Here is a 27,429-nt window from a genome sequence, read left to right as displayed (position 1 = left end):
CCTCCTAAAGTTTATAATACATAACCATTGACTGGATCTCTCCACATAACAAAATCACATGGCAAACCTTTAGGCATGCAAATAATAATTGTCACAATCTAGGTTTGTCGAAAATGTCATGCAGTAATTCTGAACTTACAATTGGATATCTCAAAATATATTCCAAAATATTTGAAAATAAATATGTATTCTCTCTCTCTCTCTCTCTCTCTCATTCATCCAATATTGCCAAAAAAAAAAAAAATTAACCCAATATGGGAGTGGATTCCTTGTTTAACATTTCTTTCATCGACAATTAAACACCATAAATCCAATGTATCGATATATAGTTTGAGGGACATCACCCGTTGATAGATCAAAATTCATAATGTTTGACTACAACGATTATGACCTCTTTAAATCTACAGACCAATCAAAATCTACAATCAATGATCATATCATCAAACAACTGACAATATTTTATTCAAGATTCTCATGTGATCAAATTCAATTAACACCCATTATGTACAATTACATTTATGTCTCAAAATTAATATTCGTGAGCATACACAATATAATAACCATATGAACAGAATGCTCATAAAAAGTTTTAAATTGAAAACTTATGGACAAACCCCAACTCGTTCCATTAAAACAATAATGAGTAATTAAATCAGCAGGTGCGAACCAGGTCAACAACGATCCATAAAGTTTCAAATCTCATCACATACATAAATTCCAACCGAACGTAAAAATTTTTATTTACTAGATGATCATGTGAAGTAATTAAGGATAAACAAAACAGAGAACATTATTAAATCAAGCTTTAAGAGTGGTGCCATACAACTGTGGGGCCAATCTTGGGCGTGTAAACACCATTAGGGGCATGGCTCTTTGCAAGGTTAGCCCATACGCCTCTTCCATGTTCAGCTTCTCTGGAGTTTGGGCCTCCGGCAAGACCCAATCAAATGCATGAACCAAAGTGGCAGTCAAGAGTTGAACCATTCGCAACCCAAGACTCATTCCTGCACATATTCTCCTCCCTGCTCCAAAGGGTATAACTTCAAAATCGTTCCCCTTAATATCAATGTGGGCTTGTTTACTACCAGGGAGGAATCTCTCGGGCCGGAACTCTAGCGGTTCGGGCCAAATTTCTGGGTCACGTGAAATGGCCCATACGTTGACAAGAAGTGTGGAATCCTTCGGAATGTGGTAGCCGTTGATCTCACACCCCTCGGTCGCCATTCGTGGGAGTGACAATGGTGTTGATGGATGGAGACGAAACGTTTCTTTGATGATGGCTTGTAAGTATGGGAGATTAGGTAGATCCGATTCGGTCACCAGCCGGTCTGGACCAATAACAGAGTCCAGTTCCTGTTGGGCTTGGGCCATGATTTGAGGGTGACGAATGAGCTCCGCCAAGGCCCACTCCACTGTGCTTGATGATGTGTCAGTTCCCGCCGTGAATAAGTCCTAACATCACAATTACATTGGGAGAACATAAGTTAGGATAAGGTTTCTTCTTTTGATGAAAAAGTTAGGATAAAGTTTTATAACCCCAAAATCTAATAAGGGATTGGCCTCCCTGGATTTCGATTTGGAAAGGAATTAATTTTAAATTGGCCAAACCCCTATAAAGAAAAAGAAGCAAATATATTACATTATCTTTAATTTTTGGAAAATTGTATTAAAAAATTTGTAGAATAGGTTGAAAGAGATTAGTTTTATGGTAAAAGTTTTCATGCATGGCCATACGATTAGCATTAAATGCAGTCTGATTGGTATTTATTCTAATCTAAACTGACATAAAAGCCCTTACACCCCTCCTGTGTACGAATACCTTCCCCTAGTTTTATTGAAACCAAACAACCTGCATATTATATTTAGGCCTGTGTTGGAATCTCAATCTGTTGTATCAACATCCTAAAATCAAGGATGCCGACATTGTGGATTTTTTAGGACTCTTAAGTTATTGTCAAAATTACAATATTTTTTTGGGGAGAAGGTTCAACACGTGATCAGTTTTTTTGGTAAGTTTATGGCATCCACCAATCCGAGGGGTTAAACACAGGAGGGCAAATGAGTCTTTTCAAAAGAGGGATGAAAGAGTCTTTTCCTATTTTGTTTTTTGGGTTGTATTTTTGTGCAAGGTTGTTGAAGGGTGTCTAAAGCTTGTCTGTGCCGGTCTGCCCAATCTAAATCAACAAGTTGAAGCTCAAGATTGACCCAACCAATTACTTAATGTGTTGGGCTCAAGCACTAATTAATTAATAACTGGTCTACCTTAGGGCAAAGTAGTCGTCCCATCAAGACCGACCAAATATTGTGACTGACTGAAAACCACGTCCAACTATAGCTCATTTAATAAATGTGCCCATGCCTTACCCTACGAGGCAGGCCAAAACAATGCAAAGCCTTAAATTGGTTGGGAAAGATTAGGCCGGACCGAATCACCGAACCCGACCGGGCTTGACACCTCTAGTTGTGTATGCATTTTCGTAAGGGTTTACTGAGTACTTCACGTGCGCGTGGTTGGGAAAGATTAGGCCGGACCGAATCACCGAACCCGACCGGGCTTGACACCTCTAGTTGTGTATGCATTTTCGTAAGGGTTTACTGAGTACTTCACGTGCGCGTGTGTGAGTGAGTGAGTGAGAAAGTGACTGAGAGAGAAAGAGAGAAAGAGAGAGAAACCAAGAGCAAGGCTTTAATCTCTGTGTCGGAGAGCTTCCCACCCTCGCCGTCGGCATCATTCTTCAAGGAAATTAGAGTACTCAACAAATCGCTATGTTTCTGAGACCCATCGCCATTCACACCAGAAGACTCATGTTCAGCAATGATAGCGTTCAAGAAAGCGTCGAATCTCGCGTGTAACTTCTTCATCTTAGACGCCACTCCTTGTAAATCCAACCATTCAAGCGCTGGAACAAAATCTCCAATATTAAATACTCCAGCAAGAACCATTAATTCCACCACCATATCCTTAAACTCCTGCGACTTCGAGTTCTCGATACCTTCACCTTCCCCAAACACTCTCCACCCAATCATCACCCTTGAAAGAGCATTTGTGGTGCACACGTTCAGCAACTGTCCAACGTTCACTAGCGCCACTCGTCCCGCCACTGCTAATTGCTTCGTCAGTACCGCCACCTCCTCCTGCTCACACACACAAATTCACTGTTTAATTACCGAAGACGTGGTGTCAGAGTCCAAAGAAAAGAAGAATTGAAAATTAAACCTGTCGGACATGACGAAAATCATCCAAAGCTTTAGCGGAGAACAGATGAACGGAGCAGATCTTACGGAGCATGCGCCAACGTGGACCGTAGGGTGCAAAGACAAGGTCTTGATAGTTATAAGCGATGTGTTTAGCACCTGAGTTAGGTGGTCGGCTAGAGAAATTGGTGTCGTGGGTTTTCAGGAACTGAGAAGCAACGGAAGCTGATGCAGCGATGACAACATGGACAGATCCAAGCCTTAAATGCATGAGAGGGCCATAGATACGAGCCAAAGCGGCGAGAGAGTGGTGAGGCTTGGGGCCAAGGTGAGGAAGGTTGCCGATGATAGGCCATGGTTTAGGACCTGGAGGGAGTGGTCGTGGGTATCTGTTAAAGAGGAAATTGAAACAATAGTAAACGATGGAAGCGAAGAAAAGGGAGTAGAGTACAAGGGAGATGGGTGTCATCATTTCTCTTGGACTCTGGTGGGGGTTGTGGAGGCTATGGTTCACCATCTTGGTGAGCGATATATATTTATAGGATAAGTGATCTACACGCTGCTGGTGTGGGTTGAAATTTTCCATGCCAGCCAAGTCAATAAAAGTATTGTGTAAGGGAGAGAACTCATTTGTCTGTAGCGGGAAGGGAAAGTGGATTATGAAAGGTGAGAAGTGAGAATGTGCATGACACCATCATTTTCTCATACGTGTGTTCTGTTTATAGGTAATAAAAAGAGGGACCCAGTTTTCCTTTGGTAGCTGTAGATCATATGAATATAGTGTAACCTTGTCTACCATTCTTCGTTTAAATTGTAATCGCAAAATCATTTAATAAATAGTTTGGTTATGATTTTAAATTTGAGTCTATTTAATTAAACTAAATAGGTTAACACCCTTAGTTTGAGGGAGATAAAAAACACCAATAGGGTTTTTTTAATCTCATATTATATTATGGAGAAAGATTCTCGATAGGAGGGAATATAATGACCCCATTCCCATGATGTCACCATGTGTGTTCTCATTGGCCCCTATAGGAGGCAGGAACCACACTCCACATAGAAGGCCAACCGTTATTCCAACCTTGGGACCTGATCCATGCCTACATGGAATCCAAAGCCCCCTTGTGAGCCCCCTTGGTTTCTATTTGGGCACAGATCAAATCCCAAGATCGGACCACGTACGTGTACCAGATCTGTGCTCGGGTGTAACCTCCCCTTCACCGATTTTTCAAACCCTAGTTGAATAGTATAAGATAAAACCTTCAAAATTTTGCAGGCCTTTAGACGGGACGGAAGGGACCCATTGGCGTAAATGTTAAGTGATCGAAGACCCACCACGTAAACACTGTGTAACCTACTTTTTTTTTGGGTAAGTAAACACTGTGTAACCTACGGTCGAAGAAATTGATGGAATTGCATTTCTCTGTCCTGCGCTATCAATCAGCACTAACGGTCGCAGCCAACAACCACAGTGAGTGCGCCAACTACCAGTTTGCGTTTGCCACTTTTCTCGTTTCGTTGCCAATTGTCGTAAACATTGCTGTCTCTCTCTCTCTCTCGCGCACGAGTTGGTTTGAATAAGCAACTCCCACGCCAACAATAAACTTGAAGGTGTTTTTTTTTTTTTTTGGGTAGGAACTTGAAGGTTGATTCAATTATTAGTTATTGAATGCTATATATTAGATTTAGAAGCAGTTTAACTCATCATCGTTGCACCAGCTACCAAGATGAAGTCATGAAAAGGACATTTTTCTTTTATTTTTTGTTGATATTTTAAAGCATACACTTTCATTACTCAACTCGAAAAATTATCACCTCCAGTTTGCTGACCGGCCCAGTTCCCCAGTTCCTCTAATAGGGGATGGTGGACCCCACTAGGGCAAATGGATAGAGAGGTCATTTCAGCCCCTTTGTTAGAGGACGGAACGCTTGATAAAGATCCTACTCAACTCACTAGAAATAAAGAGTCTAGTTCCTCGCACGTACGTGTGAGATGTGAATCATCTGTTTATTTTTTACCGTTTATAAGAAGAGGACGGGTATTAATGGAAACAAAAAGGGCAAGTGATTACCTCTCATACATAGTTCACCTGCATGTACATGTGGTTAATGAATTTTTCTCTTCTCAGGTTCCCTGCCCGGTCAGGTTTGTAGGTTTCTCTCATAGGGATGGCAGAAATGACGACCTCACCCCACTCGATCAGTGTGTTTGGGCAAGGGGTGAGATCATCATTTTCAACCCCCTATGAGAGGAACCTACAAACCTGATCGGGCAGGGAACCTGAGAAGAGTTAAGTCCATGGTTAACACCCATGCTGATGACAAGAAATAGTTTGGGACTTAAAGTTGTGTTTGGATGCCAAAAAATAAAAATTAAAAAATTAAAAAATTTTGAATATAAGAAGTGTTGTAGCATAGTATGATAGGTAGTATATAAGGCCTGATTTGATATGATTTCTAAGTCAATTTCGGATTGATGATTTCATAAAATAGTCAACAAATAGATTTTTGGTTTAAAAATTGAAATTGTCTTGATTGTATTAATAAGAAATATTTCAAGAATAAAAAAAATCTATTTGATAATTCAATTTTGGATAATAGATTATCTATATTTCTTTGGGAAGGGGGGTGGTGGTGGTGGTGGCGGTGGTTGCGGTGGCAATGAGCAACATGGGTTGTACATGGATTGTTTAAGTCTTCATTAAAATTAATTTAATAATAAATTATTTAAAAAACAACAAGAAGAGATATAGACACATAAATCAATCATATATCATCATAATTTTTATTTTATTATATATGTATTTTGAGGAGATGTTCTCTGCCTGGGCTTAAACGATGCATGGGGCAAGACACACCAGTCATTTCAGCCATCAAGGGGGTAGAACGATCATTTCACCCACTCCCCATGTGTCTAGGCGCATCTTGCGCCCCCAAGTACAAAGTACATTTTCCCATATATTTTTTTCTTAACTTTCAAACAAATAACCTTATATACAGTGATTAAATGCGTATTAGGAATCCACATTCTAGATACTCTCCCAATTCATGGAGACTGGAGAGTAATAGTTACTCTACATGACTACATCTACCCATTCATGCTTTTTTTTTTTGAGAAAATTACTTGGACACCCCTGTACTATAGCCATTTTGCTTAAATTTTCCAAAGTTTGAAACACACCTCCTGCACTTTACCATGTCTTTCAAGTCGCCCTGTTTGTTCGTTAGTGAATCACCGTTTGCTTGGGTTAAATATTTTTTAAATACCTAAACTACCCTTCAAGTATAGTAAAGTGACATATTTACCCCCTTCTTCTTCTTCTTCCAGCAACCTGTTTCAAAAACCATTAAGGGTTTGAAAGTTCTACACGATTACTTGTCTTGCTCTCTCTCTGTCTCTCTCTCTTACACTCTACCTCGGTCTCTGTTCTTTGCTGAATCGGAGCTTTGATTCTAGTTTCCCAGCGACATTTGCAGAGGGAATATCTAAGTACCTTTCACATTGATAGGAGTCTTTGGCTCTTACTTCTACTTCTCCTCATTTCATCGTCGTATTGACATGTGTTTTATCGGATTGAAATCCCGAACTTTTAGTTCTCTTCCTTAATTTTCTGAGGAAGTGGATCCCATCATTACATTATTAGTTCATCACCAACCCATATATGAAGGGGAAAGTGAAAGCTTAACACGTACACTTAAAGTATCAGATTCAAAAGAACCCTTCACACTAATAACACTCACGAATCAGCTTAGTTGTTTGGATCTATGTGTCTGTGTGAGGATTACGATAAAAACAATGTTTAGTGTCGCCAAAATTAGATATTTCATTTGGCAAAAATCCAAACACTCTTGTCAGTGCTGGCCCAGATCCAGGATCGGACAAGAAAGAGGAAAAACAGTTCATGAACATGGGCATCCTTTCCTACCGGTCCACTTCTGATTACAGTTCCTCTTGTAGGTGAATAAGTTTGATTCCAGTTACCATTAAGGGTTTGAACCTTAATCGATTTTCAGATTCAAACCCTTAATCGATTTTCAGATTCACACCCTTAATTTAAAAATCGATTAAGGATTTCGGGTTATTTTGATTTGAAATTTGTTTAAGAAAAGAAAATTTTTTTACAATCCATTAAGATTTGAAATCAGTAGGAGGTAGGGGCGGTGGGGTTGCATGAGGAAGAAGAAGAAGGAGAAGAAGGAGAAGGGGAGTAAATTTGTCAATTTCGTTGTTTTCTATTGAATAGATGATAAGGATAAAATGGACATTTCAAATTAAACACTAATAGTAGATTAAAACCGTCAGGTTTCGGGGCTGTCAAATAATTGTTTCAAAGGTTGGTAATCGTAAACAAAATGAACATAGTACAGTGGGTCTCCAAATAGTTTCCCTTTTTTTTAAGGTGAGCAACTACCCCAGTCTTGCTACCACATGACATTAAAGACAGAGTTTATGATAGGACATGTGACAAGACTCGACAGCGAACTTACATTAGAGTTGGGAGGCTTTTCCAATTTCCATCGTAGTAGGTAAGACTACTGAACGTACAGTTACTCTCCACGTATCTGGATTCTGGACTATGGAAAGGAAAATTTCTTTGATCATTGTTATTGAAAGTGATTTAATGCGGTATCAGGCTACTAGCAATCGTCAGGCTCAAACTCACCATTGCACCAGCTACCAACACAATTGAAAATGACCTTTTTCTTCCCTTCCGCGTCTTCCCTTCTTCTCCCTTCTCAACTCATGCGACCAAAGAGTAAATTAAAGGAACTTGGAAAAACAGACCTGCCTAGGAAATGGAGCCTACTCCTTAACGCAGCAAGGGTCCATTTGGATTTTTAGGATGACATGTTGACTCATAGGGAAGCTGAGGTTATAAAGGAAGAGGGTTCCCAAACACACAGTGTAACCCCTGAGTCAGTGTGGTCAATGGAAACATGCATAAAAACATCAATAGGAATGAGATTTTCATTTTCATGGGGATAAAATGATCATTTTGTCCCTCTATAATTGGACACAAAGATCAGGTCACGTTGACTTTCAGGTAAAAACACCATCACATGCTCAAAGATAGGGTTGGGGCCGTTGAGCATTGGTGGGGCGGACTATCTAGAAGGATATATCAAGCCTAAATTGGAAAAATTATCTCCTCTAGTTCCTAGCCTAATCCAATTCCCCCAGTACCTGTAATAAGGGGGTGGATCCCATCCGAGCAAAGTGTTTGGACATGGGTAGGATGGTTATTGCACCCCCCCCCCCCATTATTACAGGCATTGAGGGAACTGGACCAAGCAAGGAACTGGAGGGGACAAAGATCCGCCAAAACTGAGGTATAAGAAATCATGCCCAGCCCAACCCCAACCCCAACCCCAACCCATTCGCAATCATGTAAGCCCACCTTCGAAACTTAGGATTTCTTAGGTTTGGGTTGGGCTAGGCAGGTCTCTAAATTCTAATAAAATTCATTCTCGAATATAAAGGAATCAATATAGATGTGATTTTTAATTTCATAGGAGCGAGGCAGGTATTTGTTATTGGTGAAGCTTGATTTTTGGTCCATAATGTGCGGTTGAGATCTTCAGAGGACCATTTCAGCCTCGAAACAATTTTGAATTGCCAAAAAATGGCGAACGTCCCCGCCAAAGGCTAAGTGTTGTGTTGGGCTCGTCGAGATTTTCGAAAAAGTATATTATGGGATATACGTTATGTTTTGTTCCGGTCCTATCCGGTTTGGTAATTTCTGGGTCCAGGGGTATTCTTGTACTTCTTCAAGTTAGGATTTTTCTATATAATGTTCTTATCTCTGAGAGGAATATAAGGGAGGTTTTGTAATATTTCCAAAGAATAGTGAAATTCGTTCTATTGCTCGGCCGTGGATGTAGCTTCCCATCTTGGGGGTGAACCACGTAAATTTCTGATGTTGTGTGTTGCTTGTTCTTCTCTGATTTTCATTTTTCTTCTGCAAATCGTCATTCTGGGCGTTGTTTTCTTAACAGTACTTTCACATGCTCTTATGTATAGGCACAAGAGCCACGCGAACTTGGTAGTCTTCATTTTCCTTAATTTTTAATATTAATTGTATGCTTCCATTGCTTTCATTGGTTTTGATGCCATCTTGCATTGGTGGCTTATGTGTAAGTGTCAACTTTTTCTATTTTGAATTTTCACTACTTATGTCTCTATCACTCTTGGTTAGAAGTTTGAAGTAGATTGAAAAAATGCATTTAATGGTTGGACAACACGTTTAATGTTTATTCACCACTAGAATTTGTATATTTAAGGGGAAAAAAAAACCTTCGAAGGTGTGTAGAAACCTTATTTTATCACCTCCAAGACATGCACACTGATGATAAACGGGTATTTAAGAACTGTGGAAGGTTTGATTTTATGATTTGAGAGGTTTCATGTAATCTCACACACATTTAGAACCATTCTAATAAACAGACTAAAATGCTTTTATAGGCTTAACATATGGTCAAACGACTTTAAAATTAACCCAAGTTTTCAAAAAAAAAAACATGAATTTTTTTGGTAATGTTAAATAAAATGATTTTCATAATCAATATTCTCATACTCAAAATTGGTTTTAAAAATGAAAAAAGAGTTTATTTGAATTTCTAATTTGAAAAAGATTTCATTTTAGTCATGTGGAACCTACTTTAAGGTAATTTTTGTTGACCTAAATAGTTCTCAGATTTTATACCATTCAAAAGTATACCGTTCCGTGAAATAAAAAAATACTACCAATCTTGATGCCCTATGCTTGCTCTCATTGGCCTCTACACTGATGCAAATACATCTCTCTCTCTCTCCCCCGTTAAGGAAAATCAAAATAAAATCAAACTATCTTGGGCTGAAAATGAAACCGACTAAGACCAAACTTTACCTTGCCGTTCAGCTTTGGCTTGGCCCAATATCAAGTTGAAACTGATTCAGCCCTACCAAATCGGTCAATCAACGCCCCTAATCTCATGCATACAGTGGCATTTTTGTAAATTTGTTCATTCATTAGAATTTATGTATAATTTTTGGGAAAAAGAATGGTAATTTGTTGTATGGCCCCTGCGCCTAGATACATAGGGGTGCAAAATGACCACTCCACCCCCATGGAAAAAAGAAAATCCCATCCCCCTTAATGCTTGCGTGCATTCTTCCATCGGTCCCACATTGGTGCAAGAGCCACACGACTGGTTAAATTTCTCTTCCCCTTATTTTTATGCATTAGATTTATATTTTGGTATAACTAACAGTGGCTTTAGGTTAGATTTGCTATGTCTCCCATTAGATTATTAGTTCTTTCTTTGATACGTGTTAGATTTATGTTTGTAGATATATCTCTCATTTAATATAAGTATAAAGCAAACATCAAAAGGACTGGTTTAACAACCACTTCCCAGGTCCACAATCTAACACGAATTGATCTCTCGGCCATACCTGTTTAACAATGAAGTCAACTATTTTTAATTATGCATACCCCTCTATTAATCTATGTTGCGATTCTTTCTTTTTTTTGACAATGACCCCGGTCAAATTAAGAATATTTCTAGGTCATTAATCTCACAAATCCATGATCAAATAATGATGTGGACAATAGACTTCAGAAGATAGAGTTCTCAATGGGGAAGCGCAGGGCCAAGCACACGTAGCAGTCAAAGAGAGCGTGCTAGCATCTCAGGACTGGAATTTTTGCCTTTTATGGGGGGTGGGGCGATCATTTTGCCCTCACTGTGTCTAAGCGTGACCTACTAATAGAGTTTATTATGGATTATGACCAAAAACATTTTTCTTTCATTCTTTTGCTCAAGTTTAATGAGCGCGTGTTTGTAAGGTAGAAGAAGTGAGGGTAAAATAGACATTTGGTTTTGATTTTAAAAAAGCCCTTTCTTCTTTGGCGAAAAGAGGGAAACGATCTGTCTGGGACTCTGGGTTGTTGGGCGAGCAAGGAAACAATGCTGAAGCATTTGGTCTGCTAAGAACTTAGCAAACCCTGCTCTCTTTTTTTCTTCCAGTTCCCCAGGTCTTTCTCTTGTCAACGAACTTTTCGGCATTGTTCACCACCATCTCCTCGATCCTGGCCTCTTCTCTGCATATAGTGACATAATGCACTATCTTTGATGGTGGTCCACTCAAAGATGTGCACCAATACAGGAATTTGGTTGGAACGCTGATCTATCTTACAGTTACCAAACCAGACATTTTCTTTGTTGTTGGTGTCCTTAGTCAGTTCATGCAGCCTCTACAAAAGGCTCATTGGGATGTTGATGTCCGTATTCTTCATTACTTAATGTTGCTCCTGTTAAAGGGTTGATTTATCGTCATAATCAACATATGAATTTAGTTGCATATTCAAATGCAGATTGGGCTGGCTAGGCCAATGATTATCGCTCCACCACAGGTTATTGTATATTTGTTGAGGGCAATCTGGTTACTTGGCGTAATAAGAAGCAGACCACTATTGCCAGGTCAAGTGTTGAGGCAGAGTACAGAGTCATGGCTCATACTACAGCGGAGTTGATGTGACTCAGATCTCTCCTTCTTTAGATGGGTGTTCCTAATGCCTATGCCAATGAAGATGTATTGTGACAACCAGGCAGCTATATATATTGCTAGGGATCCTATCTATCATGAGTGGACTAAGCATACTGAGGTGGACTGTCACTTTTTTCTAGATGCAATGATGAAGAAGCTAGTTGAGACTCCATTTGTTGTCTTCAAATCAGCTAGTAGACATGTTTACCAAGTCGTTACTTGCTCCTAGATCCCGCTCCTGTTGTAACAAGTTGAGCATGGGTGACCTATATGCTCCAGCTTGTGAGGAGTGTTCAAAATCTAAGGGTATTTTTGTCTTATAATTTGGGTTTTATGGGTTTCTATGTTATTTTCTTTTTTTTTTTATCCATTCATATAATTCTAGGATAATTAGGGGGGTTAGGAGTAATATCAAAACCCCTAACCGACTTCTTGTTTGGTGCTTTTATTATTAAAATACAAGGGGATAGAGCTTCATAGGATAGAATACACAACTATCTATCGCACAGACTGCTTTCTCTCCTTTCTTCTTCTTCTTCTTCTCTCATTCTTTTCTTGATTTGTTTACCTAGATTCTGGTTCGTAACAACTTTAATGGTAAATGTGTATAGAAGCATCTCTAAAAACGTAATGTTAAATGAGCTTTTGAGTCATTTTAGTTTCCATCTTTCAGGAAGGTAAGCAATACTTGATAGAGTTATTGATGCAAGGAAATATGGAAACTAGAACTGATTAGCAGAATCAGGATCACCAAAACAGAGAAATGGGCTGTTTAAGGAGAAAACTGATAACTTAGAAGAGAGAGTTCAGTTTAGCCTAATATCTTGGTTGAGTGAGTTCCTTAACAGTTGAATAAGTTGGCAAAATTTCAAAGAAATCTAATGGCTGGATGAGCTTGTGTGGGCAAGTCCTAGCACTACTAAGAATACTAGATAGCAGTACAGGAACTAAAATTTCAAGAGCTCAATTATAACAGAACAGAACAGAATTTCAGAGAACTAGTATGCAGGAACTAGTATATAAAAGTTGAAGTAAAACAGAACAGATTTCAGGTGGTAATTTCTAGTAGAATTTAACCTGAACTTAAGAAGAAAATAGAGGTGATCCTGGTTTCACAAAAAGTAGAAAACTAAACTGAAAGTTGAGCTAATAAGAACTAGAAGATTGAAGATATAGAATAAGGCAGGAATTGACTTAGCTAACTTCATAAAAAAAAAAGGGGGCTCTGTTTTCTGTGCCACAGCGCAGGCTGTGCTGCGGCACAAAGAACATTCTCCCTAAAAAAAAAAACTCATATAACCCCATCAATTTGGACTAAACTAATCCTACTTGACAAATCTCGTATTCCTTGTTGTAATGGGCCTTATTTTAGGCCCATTACAACAAACACCCCTAAACCAAAGGCCCAACACATATGTAACCCAACTCAAGACTTATTTCCACTCAAATAAGCCCGGCCCACTTCTTTGATTGCTGATTGGTGTATTTGTTGGTCCTTGTTCCATAAAGAGTGATTAGTGATGGCTTGGTCTTTGCTCCATAAAGAGTGGTTAATGTGTAATTGTAACAAATGAGCCTATAAACCGAACATTCCCCTCAATAATTCAAATTCTTCCTACGAGTAATGTGTATTATATCTTAAAATGGTATTGATTTAGGTCTAATTAACAAACTTTCCAAGACAAATCATCCATAAAATCATAAACGAACTATATAAATGGTCGAACGGTTGTCGCCGATCCAAGATTTGCCCTGGTGGTTCGCCATCCCTTGGGAGAACTGCATCAGGAACTTGATCGGTGGTTCAAGTCTCCTTAGCGGCACCAAGTCCACATTCACTTGCTTTCCAAGAAGTGGAGCCCTATAGGTACCATATTTGATCCATTGTGGGTCTTCCTTCTCCTTGCCACAATTGGACAGAACGTTTGACAGTAGAACTGTAGTTTGATCAATGATCGCTAAAGCATACAATAAAAATGCTCCGAACTGTGTTGGCTTTTTGTGAACTGAACGATAGTAATTAGTATAATTCGATTTGTCTTTGTCATTGCAGTTATGCATCATGGACTTTCATGCACTAAAATAGTTGATGTCTCTCTGACAGTATATTTGTGTATTGGATTCATGGTGTTTGCTCATGAAGTAGAGAAATGCACAATACCGAATACATTGTCCTACCAAAGAATATCAAGGAGCAATAATGTTTGTGTTTTGATTGGACTTAAATCCAGATACACTAAAGGTTTTGTAAAGTGGTTAAATTATTTTTTAAATAAATATTATTTATAATATTATATTTTAAAAATATTATTTATAATATTATATTTTAAAAATATTCTGTAAATGCTTTGGTCCAATCACTGACATAGAATCTTTGTATTAGCATGTTCGATGGATGGGGTTTGGTAGTAATTAAAAATCATGTAACCAAAATCGGTTTTTTGTTCTTGAGATAATTTTAATCGATACAACCAAACAATTTTAATTTTTAGATAAAAAAATTTAGTGACTTATATCTAAAATCAAAGAAAAAAAAAACAAAATAGAAACAGTAATTAATCAAATATAGGCAAATCGTACCTCTAGATTAATTCAATCAGATACGTACATGATGAGTATGAGAGAAATCGACTCTTTTAACAGCCCTAGCCCTATATGGATCATCCATGTACTAAAGCCCAACCCATTGATAGATCGAATTGTTATCCCCTCCAATTCCTCACATGAGGGCAGAAATGACCACCCTATCCCCTGCCTGAAAACACTGCTTAAGGTGGGGTCCACTCCCCCTACTAGAGGAATTGGAGGTGCCCACGAATTGGAGGTGATAATTATTCCTGATAGACCTTATTACCCAAAAAAAAAAAAAAAAAAGAACACCCACTTATAGACCTAGTGAGCTCTATTTATTCCAATCCCATGGTAGCAAGTGGTGGTGGGTGTTAAGGTTATCTATGTTTAAATTCAACATGAAGCAATGAAGCCCTCGTCACAACTCACAACTGATAACAAGGATGTGAATTTAGATCCGAAATTGAAAATCGAAATCGAAACTGACAATTTTAAACAAACAAAATCGGACCGAAAAAAATCCATTCGATTTAAAAAAAAAATAAAAAAAAAATTAGTTTGCTGTCATGTTTGAATGTTATTCCATGTAGAGGATAAGTTTTATTCTTTTTTTTAATGTTTGAGATGAGTTTGATGGATTATGACCATAACAAATAAGGTTTTAAAAAAAATAAAATTGGTGAAGAGATAAAATGATGGTCCAAACTGAATACAAATCAGATCAAAACCCAATAAAGAGCGAAGTGAAACCAAACCGAGTTGGTTCAGTTTTGATTTGGGAAAAAGGCTCTTATTCGATTATGGTTCACACAATATATCTTGAACAGAACAAAAACTGAACCAATTGACAGTCTGATAACAATTAACAAACACCACACTCGCTTAGCCAAAATCCAAAAGGTACAAAGATACCAACTTCTTCGTTGTTACTGTTTCCTACCATGAGGTCGAAGGTTCAAGGCTTGGTGTTAGGATGTTACAAAGAAAAGGTAGAGAGATAGGTAGGGTTGCAACAGAGTCGGGTTGAATTGGGCCTTTTAAACTAGGCCCAGACCTGGCCCGGTCCTCTCAGGACCAAAAAATTCCAATCCTGTATCCGCTCTTAGGGTTGGACCGGGCTGACCTTGATTTGCCCAGGCCATGGGGGATCCGATCAATGTTCTGAATCCCAAATCAAGGTGGTTCTAGAAGAAGAAGAAGACAATGGTGGGTTGGGTCGGATCGAGCAACCTAAGGCCTCAACCCTGACCTTGACTTAGGGCTAGAAATTCCCAACCCTAACCCGCCCTCAGGGCTAGGGTATCTCAAGTCTCAACCAGGCCCTCTTCACCGCACGATTCGGATCTCAATTCTCAAACACGTCACTCCTAAATTATCTTACGTTTGCCAATGGAACTGCTTATGCAGGCGGTCTTACTGAACCGCCAACCCTTTTATTAAAAATCCAAGCACGATGGAATGGTTGCTGTTACAATAAATTTTGATGGTTCTACCAATAAAATAAAAAAAACAACAATTAATTTTGAAGGGTGATTTGGACTTTAGAGTGTTTGGCCTAGTTGCAATGGGTCGGATCAGTTCGGTCCAACCCAATCGAATCAATATTCAAAACCTGATCTGAACGTAAAATAAAGTTAGTTTGGGAACTTAGGTATTAGACCGGGAAGTTTGGGACTTGGATCTGGGAGGATGTAGGTAAAAAAGAGGAAATGGTTGTACTGGGTTTGTGGTGGTTTGACTTTTGAGCCAGGTTGGTTCAATGGTTCGGGACAAGCCCCACTCCTCCTAACCCATAAACTATTTGTGGAGGGTTCGTTGGACCGACAGATGGTGGGGTTAAAAGGTAGATCCAAGGTGGCATGGGTCCCACCAATAATCATTGTAGAGGGTGGAGACCACTTGCATGAGTTGTTGTGATTGCTTCCACAATCAGCGATTTGTAATTGTTTAGATATAAATGAGGTGGCTTTCGTTAATCCTAATCAATAATTAAGGTTATTTTGGTAATTTTAATAGAGTAATAATCAATAAATTATAATTGTTGCCATTTATACCGAAAATGATTTGCTGTGTTTGTTAAATGCACGAGCTTTGAATCAGATATAAAAACCCTTCTTTAATGCTTTCAGATCGAATTTTCCCGAAAAAAGAAACACGGCGGATCCAACAACTGAAGTCACTTCCCTTGTTTATGGTGAATTAATTTTCTCTCTGAAACAGATTCTTCTGTTCCTCCAAAGTTCTTGAAGGAGCTGGTATGCCTAAAACCCAATCAAGATCTCCACTACTTGTTTTTTGATTTCTGAATTTCTCGCTCTCTCCTTCCATTGTTTCCGATATTTTTGGATATTCAAGTGATTTCTTCCTGCTTGTGTGGTTTGCTTTTGTTCCTTTCTGATTATTTTTCGGAGATCTGGATTTGTTTCCGTCTCCGAATTGATGAAGCGTAAGCATTCATATTTGATACATAATGTCACGTGTATTTCTCTAGATTGTTGAAACATTGCAGGTTGATTCAGAACAATGATCGCAGGAATCGATGCAGTGGAACTGGTTTTTAATTAATTGTATCGAATGGAGGGTTGGCTTCTGAGATTCTGTAGTTTTAGAGGAAATTCAGCGTTTTTGTGCCTGTTTCGCTGTAAATTTATGTTGATTGTCGAGTTTTCGTGATCCGAGAAGCTGATCTTTTGTCCATCCTGTGGTGTTGAATGTTGCATCATTTGATCTGAAATTCCGTGCTCTGGGATATAGCTAGGTGGTTTGGCTCCTACATTTGAATGCATACGAACTGTAATTTCTTGCGGTCATATTGATTAGAATCTCAATTTTGGGTTCTGAGGGAAATTACAAAAGCTATCGTCTAGAGATTGTTCACCAAATACTCGAGTTTCTTATCAGCTGAAAACGATAGTCTCAGCTTTTAATTTCAATGCTTACAGGAATTTTCGGGCTTATTCACATAAGTAGAAGAAAGATTGGATCTCATGTTTGGTTATGCCTTTCTCACTTCTTGGATATTCAGATTAGAGGGATAGTTCTATTGGATCCAGAATCAGCTGTTTGAAGGAGGTTGTATTTTTCAGTCAAATTGGACATGAGAAGCCACTGGTTTCGCCAACTCTTTGTCAATTCTGGCCGAAAACCGCCACTCAACTGGTTACTTCTGTGCTTTGTTAGCATCTTTGGGTTAATTGTAATCTTTGGCTCATCTTCTTCAAATACCTTGAACTCTGTTGCCTCCTCCCCAATACCTGATATTTATAAGAATTACAGAAGATTAAAGGAGCAAGCAACAAGTGATTTCTTGGAAATACGGTCCCTGTCACTGGGAATAAAATATACAAAGGAACTCGATCTCTGTGGCAAGGAAAGGGAGCACTATGTACCTTGCTATAATGTCTCTGCTAACCAGTTAGCTGGTTTTCTCAATGGGGAGGAATTTGATCGTCATTGTGAAGTGTCACGAGTGGGACAACGTTGTTTGGTTCGTCCCCCAAAGGACTACAAGATTCCCTTGAGGTGGCCAGCTGGGAGGGATGTCATATGGAGTGGCAATGTGAAGATAACCAAAGACCAATTCCTTTCTTCGGGAAGCATGACAAAAAGGTATACTTCTTGATTGAAGATCTCTCAAGTATAATGTCTACAACTTTTCTTACCAGGAACTGAGTGATCATTTATTTTATAATTTTTTTTTTGGGGTTAAGCACCTAAGTAGAATTTAAACCTTTGCGATTCTCACTATAAAAAAATATATATCTTCATATCTGGAAAAAGTTTTTAAAAGATCTCTAAGCTTATGATTAACTCTTTATTTTTAACTGTACAGGTTAATGTTACTAGAAGAGAATCAGATCGCTTTTCACTCCGAGGATGGGATGATCATTGATGGTGTCAAAGATTACTCTCGCCAAATTGCTGAGATGATAGGATTGGGAAGTGACTCTGAATTTCTTCAAGCGGGTGTAAGTCTTTCTTTTCCTACCTGTGCTCTTTGCCTCACCAATGAGTCTATGACCATCGGTTCTACTTATTGGCTTTAGGCTGCTCTATGTTGAATAGGTTCCATGATTGAATTTTTCAAAGATATTTGAGGATTCGTGGATCAGGAAATATACATAAATATAGTCATATGTTGCTGTAATGAAATAATTTTTCCTTTATGAAAAGAACAGAAGAAATCTTTAATAAAGTCATACTGGAAACATATCTAATTGCTCTGTTATGTTAATTACAGGTACGCACTGTATTAGATATTGGTTGTGGATTTGGTAGTTTTGGAGCTCATTTGTTCTCACTAAAGTTAACGACTATCTGTATTTCGGCTTATGAGGTATTTGGGAGTCAAGTTCAGCTGTCCCTTGAGAGAGGTCTTCCAGCAATGATTGGCAGCTTTATTTCAAGGCAACTTCCATACCCATCATTGTCGTTTGACATAGTTCACTGCGCTCAATGTGGTATCGTGTGGGATGAGAAAGGTACTTCTAAAATTGCTTGGGTTAGGAATTTTATACTGCAGTTGATTGATCTTAGTTTAAAGTTTCATATTTGTGCTTAGCTACTCATGAATAATGCTCTTCTGTTCTTACAGCCATGTAAACATGACTCTTATCCTTAAATTTTTTCTTCACAAAGTTGCTACAAGCTTACAACTATTTGTTGCTTAATATTTGTTTTTTTTGCTAAGGGTAAGCATAGAATACTTTAAAAATAAAAGGATCTACAAGATTAACGTCCAGGCATGCATAGACGGAATAGAAATATAAAAACAAAAATGATTTGAATTTCCACCTTTGGCATTGCCATCAGCAGAAAAACAAATCAACATAAAATCACACTCAGCTAGAGATAGCCTCCCTTACAAAGACTAAGTTCCTTACAAGGACCAAGAGAAAACAAAGCCAAATAACAGTTAACAAAACCGATATCTTGGTCTTTCTTGAGCATCCCAAGCGATATCCTCTCTCACAAAGTCAGGGTTACCGAACCAAGGATGATGTATTCTCTGCTTTGCTGTACTTTTAGCCAAACAATCCGCAACTGAATTTGCTTCCTTATAACAATGAGATATCTTCCAAGTATTAGTGGATTGATAAGACCTGAGGTAAGACCGTTGCTGGAGAAAATCCCAAGATATAGAAAGGTATTGCATACAAATTACCACTGAAGAAGAGTAACACTCTATCCACAGATGCTGAAGCCCCCGTCTCCTTAGCCAATTGAGGATGAGCAGCGAGCTGAGAATTCAGCTGCAAAATTGGAACAAATTCCCAAGTAAGACCCAAAGCAACAAATTGGATTACCAAAATGGTTCCAAAAACTCCACCAGATCCAGCTCCAGCTCAACAAATAGAAATTGCCTCAAATAATGAGCAACGATTTCTGCGAATTGTATATGTTTGTAATATGAAAATATGAATGCTTGACGTGTTAGAATATAGCTTAGCAAAGAGTCTTGGTACTTTCAACCAATAGTTTCTGATTCACTCAAGCTGAGACTGCAGACATTGTTACCTCACTTACTAAAAATCTAATGACATAAGTTGGAGAAGCGGATGCAAAATTGAAGCCTATAATGCAATGAGTCAAGCATCAACTACATGCGTTTCATTACTTTCATTATTTGCTTAAGTAGATGACACGATATGCTACTACCATGTGACACCAGTCATCATTTGGTGTGAGACCCAGGGAAAAAGAGTATGCAGACTTTAAAAATATATAAAATAATAAGAAACTTGAAGTGAATAAATGGATACATTTAAGAAATACGAAACTAAATCAATCTAATGTAGTCCTAGGTAGGTAGGAGACCTACTAGGAGCCAGACAACAGGATCAATTGCAAAAGGGGTTGCTGGTTCGAATGGACAGCACTAGGATTTAGGTTAATTCTAGGGTTAAGGATGGGAATTTGGGAATGGGTCTTATATGGCTTTAATATGCAGGTCTAGGGGGTTATTATGGGATAAAAATAATTGGATTTGGGAAGGTTTTAAAATTCTGCAAATCTGGACAGAATTGAGTTGCAGGTTTTTTAGGTTTAATGGAGTGGAGGAATGGAGGGGATATAGTGGGGATTATGGACTGGGTTTAAGGTCGAGTGTAGGGAGAGGTGTGGGGGATATAGGCTGGAAGTATGGTTCGAAATTAATGGCCAGATCTGTAGTTATAAGGGAGTCCTAGTTGAAGTAGGAGTTGCAGGTTTAATGGAGATGAGGGTTTGATGGATGGAAGGGGACTGTGGATTAGGTCTAAGGGAAGATGAAGGATGATATAAGAAGGTTTAAAATAAGAAAACAGGTTCAAACTCACTGTATTGCAGGACAATGGCAGCAGCTTGATGATTTGAAAGAACCTCCCGATCTTCACAATGCAAGGAGTCGCAGGAGTCCACCTACCCTTTACCACCTTGAGATCCACAAGGATATACACTCACAAAGAGCAGCAGCAATGGCAGCAAGCATAAAGCTAATTTTTATTTATCAACTTCGTATTCCATTCTTGGCCCCCTTACAACCTTATATAAAAGACTCAAAATTAGACTTAGACACTAAAAAGGAATGGCCTAACCCAATCCTTAACCTATTAGCTAACTTAAACTGACTCGGAAACTGAAATAGACTCAAAATAGAGTCATAATCCAGCCGAACTAAACAACTAAAAGAAAAACTAATAAAATCACTTAAATTGAACCATTGGTTGAACCGGTTCAATTTAAAACACCAAATAAAAAGCTAAGTATGGGAACTAATCCCGTATGCAACCTATTTACCCATATTTTAGGCCCATAAAAGCGGCCTATTACATTAGAAACCCATGGGATCAAAGGCCCAACATGTATGTAACCCAACCCTAGACTTATTCCTAATAAAAGAAGCCCAATTTGGTGATAAATCTCCATCACAATCATTTAACAAATTTATTAGAGCATTAGCAAGATAAGCAGTAATTAATGTAAATGCAATGCCATAATCTTTCCCAGTTAAGAATATTATTTCCAATTTTTGTTTTTCATTGTTATTTATCAAAAAAAAATAAAATTGGCAAACCTAATTTCGTCACGAAGATGATGGAGCAATTCCGACCATTCCGACCATTGGATAGATAGGGTTTGGTTTGGGTTGGCCAATCGACAAATGAGTCAAATTCAGTTGTACCTGTGTGTTGGCATTTTCCTTGTATTTCCAGCCATCTGTTTGTTTCCATGTAGTTTTTTCCAAAGCTTTATTTTTCCGCATAAGCCAACTCCATTCGGGCTGAAGCCTGAAACTTGACATGTGACTAGGGGATTTAGGTTCCTATCTGTCCTCAAAGTCTGAGCCTCATTCAACCTGCCACAAGGCAGACATTAGTGCCATACAGGAATGTTTTCCTAAGTGAGCCATCTGGGAAAATCCCTGAAAAAAACATCTGTCTTGTATTTACTTATCATATTCCATAATGGTGGATAATGAAAGTCTCAAGTCTCAACAACCTTGCAGAAACATTTTAAGAAAAGGTTAGTCAGCCCCCTTCCAGTTTTGGTTGCGGGTGGATCCTCTCCTTTCTCTATCTCCATGAGCTTGAGAACCATCCTGTGTGGGGTAAAGGAAGTCCAGTCATAGGGTTTTCAAATGGGTGCAGGTGCAGTCTACTACAACAACAACAACAACGACGCAGCCTTATCCCAACTAAATGGGTCGGCTACATGGATCCTTACCCTCCAATCAGCTCTACTCGAAGTCATATTTGATAAAAGGCCTAATCTATACATTTCTTTCCTCATCACTTTTCCCAGAGTCATTTTAGGTCTCTCCCTGGCTCTTTTAGCTCCTTCAATCTGAATCAAATCAATCCTCCGTACTGGAGCAACGAAAGGCCTCAGTTGAACATGGCTATGCCACCTCAAACGACTTTCTCATAACTTATCATGTATCATAGCTACTCCTTAATCAGCTCTGTTTTGATCATTCCTTACTTTATCCTTCCTACTTTTGCCACACATACATCTCAACATCCTCATCTCAGCTACACTGAGTTTATCTATATGATGTTTCTTAACTGCCCAACATTCCACACATACATATTAGCCGGTTGTATGGCTGTCCTATAAAATTTTCCTTTACGTTTTAATTGAATACATTGATCACACAACACTCTGGATGCAACTCTCCGCTTTAAGTTTCAAATAAGTGCAGGTGCAGTCTGACTCCAAGAATACAGTGGATTACATTTTTAAGTGCTATATTCCGCCTTGGCTTTCCTGCCAATGCTTCTTCTAATCGATGCTATTAGTTTTGTTGACTGGGAACTGACCCGGAGGCTAACCTCCTGCCCAAGTATAGATACTCTGTAGAAGAGACCTCTTTTTTATTGGATTCTTTTCTTCTCTGCTTTGAACCACAAGTTTGTGGCTAGGAATGACCAGGGCTATATGTATCTGAGGATGTATTGAGGGTTTTTGCAACCCAACTACCCCTTCCCGTTTCCTATTAATTTACCATCTCTTCCCTATTACACAGAAGAGAAGGGAGGAGGGAGTCAGAATTGATGCTCCAACCATTAAATGAAAAGAAAAGAAGTAAATTCTAGCCATCTAGCCATCAAAGGATGCAAAAAGCATATCCGTTGACTAATAAAACTGATGGAACCTGGATGAGTTTGATGATTGTAGGACATGTATGGGTCAGCCTTGTACACATATGATTACAACACAATTAATTAACTAAACAGGTAGAGGCAAGACAGAAATAGAGTATCCTTTCAGGGACAGGTATTTAACTCTATTTGGACTGAGAACTGGTTCTTTCTTACTCTTGAATGTATGCAAAATGTTCAAATCACTGGTTTATTATTTTCTGAATTATGACTTTGGTCAAATTGGAGCTTAAGAAACTTAAGATGCTTTTTCACATGTTAGGGTAGTGTCAACTACATCAATTCTGTACTGAATTCAACTGCTGTTCCGTCCGTTAAAGTGTTTTTTTTTGGAATCATTCCTTTTACTTTAACTGGCATTCTTTTGGCTTTCTAGTATCTTTTTTTTTATTGTGGCTTTCTAGTATCTTATTAGGGCCTTCAACTTGCAAAATTACTCCTCACTAATTCTGTCCTTATCTTTTTCTTTTTTCTTCTGGGCATGTGGTCAGTTCTAATGATACTTTTTTAAATCAGATGGCGCCTTCCTCATTGAAGTGGATCGCATACTCAGGCCTGGAGGTTACTTTGTCTTGACATCACCTACAAGCAAACTCCAAGGGGGTTCACTTAGTACAAAGGGATTCACATTAACACCAATTGCAGAATTTACCCAGAAAATCTGTTGGAGTTTGTTAGCTCAGCAAGAAGAGACCTTTGTTTGGCAGAAAACTTCAGATGTTCATTGCTATGCATCACGGTTAGAATTCTATTACCAACTAAATCTCACTAGTGAAAAATTGCCTTATTTTCTCTGGCTGTCTTTCAACAAAATTTTAATGCTGCTCTTTTTTTGTGTTTTTAATTGTAGTAAGCAGGACGGTGTACCTCCTCTTTGCAAAGAAGAGGGTGATACTCAATTTTATTATCAGCCCCTCTCGTCATGTATAAGTGGAACCAATAGCAAGCGTTGGGTTCCTGTACAGAACAGGTCTTCAGGCTCCCTATTGGATTCTGCTGAGCTTGAAGTTCATGGTAAGTATTTTTCCTGCACTTTTTTTCTGGTTCTTAATGGCTTGTTCAGCAAGTTTCTAGTTTTTTTGATGGTTCCCCTTTGTAATATCATGATCTAGTGGGATGCTGGAGCTTTCATTGGTTCTTTCCTTAGATCTTAGCACAATGCAAGGCTAGCAGTTGATTATCATGTGTCTCTGCAGGAATTCATCCGGATGACTTCTATGAAGACTCACAAGTTTGGAGATCTGCTTTGAAAAACTATTGGTCTTTGCTTACACCCTTGATTTTCTCTGATCATCCAAAAAGGCCTGGTGATGAGGACCCACTACCTCCATTTAACATGGTACGAAATGTAATGGACATGAATGCTCATTATGGAGGTCTAAATGCTGCATTTCTTGAAGCAAAAAAATCAGTCTGGGTGATGAATGTTGTGCCCATTGAGATTCCTAATACACTTCCACTCATACTTGATCGAGGATTCACTGGTGTTTTGCATAACTGGTATATCTTCTATCTGAAATTTTTTTAGATTGATTTCTGTTTCTAAAACAGACAGTGCAGGCTGAGGTGAGGTGTTATTTTCATTTATGGACAGGTGTGAACCCTTCCCCACATACCCCCGAACATATGACATGCTTCATGCTAATGGTTTACTCTCGATAGTTCTAAAAGAGTGTGACTTATCAGACTTACTGTTGGAGATGGATCGAATTCTTCGACCCGAGGTAAATTCTTTTTACATAATCTTCATATATGAGCTTTCCCACTGGCCTCACCTCCTCCCCCCCTGGTTCAACCCTCCTTGGTGTTGAAAAGGGATGGTTGCATTGTTTAATTAACTTGTATTAGACATGACTTAGCATTAAATTATTAATATCTGGATTTGCGTTCTTGGATTACAAATCAATCTTTGATTCTTCTCCTTATTTTGTCTTTTCTTTCACTGGTCCTGTTGATGGTAGGGTTGGATTGTCCTTTGTGATAAAGTGCAAGCTATAGAGAAAGCGCGGATGCTGGTAACACAGATCCGTTGGGATGCACGGGTTATTGAGCTCCAAAATGATGACGACCAGCGGCTACTTATTTGTCAAAAGCCATTTTTGAAGAAGTGATTGGCTGAAAATTGGGAGGTTTCATATTTGCAGGGAAAGAATCAATTTTGTTATCTTCGGTAAGTTTCTCCTGCTTAATATTTTCACAAATTAGATCTGAAAATCCGATCTGTGAAGTACAAGAAATTTATTTTACCTGGATGACTTGTTCGTTTGAATTTCATGATTTTTTGGTGGGAGATTTCAACTGTTGGCTGTTCTATGTGAGCTGCGGGGGTTGAATCCTAACACAAATCTTTGGGCCTTTGGCTCCTTCGAAATCAATTTGTTGAATATGTCTGTCGACTAGGCTAAGTCATTCATAAGGAAAGAAGTTGACCCAAGTTGATCAGTCATTGATCACATTCATAGTAGGAATTTATTCTCACTAATTGCTTTCCTTTCTATAATGTAGTCGGTTCAATTTAGCCATTAAAATCTTGTATTAGGTATGTGCCTTCCAGAGCTGACATGCATTGTCAAAATCAATTAACATGTGTATGAGGACTTATTGTTTAACAATAAATATTGCCATATATTATGGAGCATGGTGGATCAAGAGTTGTATGGACAGCCCCAAAAAAGTTAGGCCAAGGCTTTATTTGTTACTTATTTTTGAAACTAACCAAGGTGGCTTTGTTCTGAATGACAGAGCATGAACCAGTTGAAAATTTTTCCTCATCATCATTGCTTGGAGTGTCCGATGGAAGGACATGGAGAGAGATTGAAACAGGGGTGATGCTGACGGTGTAGACAAGAGTATGATTCCCTGATAAGTAGTCACTATTCATTTGATTACGGTATTTGTAGCAATTCATTCATCCCATTCTTTCACCATATTTTTATTTCATTGTACACTGACTGGTGTTGGATTGAATTCTTTGAGAGGGTCTGGAAGCAGCCTTGGTATGTACGATTTTGTTGTAAGTTTCTTGCTGCTTCTCCTATTCCTTTCATTTTGTGCCATCTCTATTTTATATAAACCTTGGCATATCGTTTCATCTGTCCTTGTAGAAATATCTAAAAGGGGGAGGGGTCCATACAGCTCGGTCTGGTTGTGTGTAAAGGGAAACGAAGGGAAGTGAAATTAATTAAGAAAACAATAACTTTTGTAGGCTTAATTTTTCGAGTGAATTCTTTAATTTCTTATAAAAAATCCAAGGAATTTGGTTGAAAGGTGAAGGAAGTAAAATTTAATTGGTTTATGTATAACAATTAGAAAATTTATTCATTTTATTTTTATTGTAGTTTTATTTCCCTTTGCTTCACTTCCAACCAGATAGAGCCGTCATGCACTCATGATGCAACAGAAGTAGTAGGATAAGTTGGTGGAATCTTTTTTGGGTAAGTTTCAGTTTGACACTCCTAGAGTTTGTTTGATAGAGGTTCCCCAATTCCCCCATTTTTTCTAGGGTTCCACCCGTTGCTGGCCAATTCTGGCAGCTTGACTGTTGTACCGATTCTGGACCGATTTCGATTCAAATCGGATCAGAGTCGGCATCAGAATCAATTTTTAATGCCAGTTTTAACTTTTGAAAACCCTGTTGCCAGGGTTGATTGTGTATCAGTGGATCAATTCGTTTAACTCTGTGATAGTAAAATTAGTGGTGATTACCCCAAGGAATCAGCTCAGTTGGCAAAATCCAGCTCTTCAAATAAGAGGTCATGAGTTCAAACCACCTAGGGGTCTATCCCCATCCCTATTCCTCTTCCCCCCCCCCCCCCCCCCTCTATTAAAGCTCTCTAATTACAAAAAATAAAAATAAAAAATAGTGGTGATTCTGTTCTGAATGTACTCTGAGATCAATTCCAGGGAAAATGTACCACGCAGTGATTTTACTCTGAAAAATCATGGAATCTGAAAAATATAATTCTGCCCGGAAAAAAGGAATTGGAAGAGTGGAAGTATTACCAATCAGCCCCTTTAGTTTTCGTTAACAGGTTGAACCTTGTGAAGTATGTCTCAATCTGAATACAGCTACCCCCGGGTATTTCATTTTTCAGTTCATGAATTTAGCATTCCAGACTGGAAGCCTACATATTTGATAGGTTCGGAAGGTGAAGTCGCAGTTCTTAGCGATGATATGCCATAGCCATTAGCAGTTGAACCAGCCTAGTGCCTTCTCTGGCAATGATCCGGGATTCCGGATTGTTCAATTGACGTCCTAAAATATGAATTAATAAAAAGGATGAAAAGACGGACCATACCACGGCCTAAGGATGTCAATTGGTACTTTATCGGGAATTCGGTGTAGATTCGATTCGGTATAGAAGACAGAAAGTAAATACCAAAGCCGTGTCGTACGGAAGAAAAACTTTATTTTCAATATCAATACCGTATCGACTAAATACAGTTTCGAAATGGTTTTTCATTCAGTATGAGATACAGTTTCTTATTCGA

The 27,429-nt window shown here is 38.6% G+C and overlaps 2 protein-coding genes and 1 long non-coding RNA gene across 3 annotated transcripts; 2 read left to right on the top strand and 1 right to left on the bottom strand.

Annotated features, from left to right (window-relative positions):
- Positions 1 to 765: 765 nt before the first annotated feature.
- Positions 766 to 3,695, bottom strand: LOC122654067 (flavonoid 3'-monooxygenase-like). The gene is made up of 3 exons (XM_043848036.1): positions 3,218 to 3,695; positions 2,674 to 3,135; positions 766 to 1,452 (listed from the first exon to the last, which is right to left on the bottom strand). The coding sequence occupies exons 1-3, from the start codon at positions 3,665 to 3,667 to the stop codon at positions 799 to 801; spliced, it is 1,566 nt and encodes a 521-aa protein (XP_043703971.1). The 5' UTR covers positions 3,668 to 3,695; the 3' UTR covers positions 766 to 798.
- Positions 3,696 to 7,308: 3,613 nt separating this feature from the next.
- LOC122654068 lies at positions 7,309 to 25,987 on the top strand. The gene is made up of 3 exons (XR_006331872.1): positions 7,309 to 7,340; positions 15,497 to 15,502; positions 25,659 to 25,987. It is a non-coding gene; the product is annotated as an uncharacterized LOC122654068 (long non-coding RNA).
- LOC122654066 (probable methyltransferase PMT5) lies at positions 16,411 to 25,987 on the top strand. Its single transcript, XM_043848035.1, has 10 exons — positions 16,411 to 16,551; positions 16,806 to 17,905; positions 18,129 to 18,264; positions 18,537 to 18,777; positions 23,455 to 23,677; positions 23,789 to 23,952; positions 24,135 to 24,438; positions 24,533 to 24,662; positions 24,900 to 25,108; positions 25,681 to 25,987. Exons 2-9 carry the CDS (start codon positions 17,394 to 17,396, stop codon positions 25,047 to 25,049), a joined length of 1,860 nt encoding a protein of 619 aa, XP_043703970.1. The 5' UTR covers positions 16,411 to 16,551; positions 16,806 to 17,393; the 3' UTR covers positions 25,050 to 25,108; positions 25,681 to 25,987.
- Positions 25,988 to 27,429: the final 1,442 nt, after the last annotated feature.

This window comes from Telopea speciosissima, chromosome 3 (assembly GCF_018873765.1).
Source record: "Telopea speciosissima isolate NSW1024214 ecotype Mountain lineage chromosome 3, Tspe_v1, whole genome shotgun sequence".
Lineage (NCBI taxonomy): Eukaryota > Viridiplantae > Streptophyta > Magnoliopsida > Proteales > Proteaceae > Telopea > Telopea speciosissima.
Note: the sequence above shows the minus strand (reverse complement) of the source record. Positions and strands in the feature narration are given on the sequence as shown.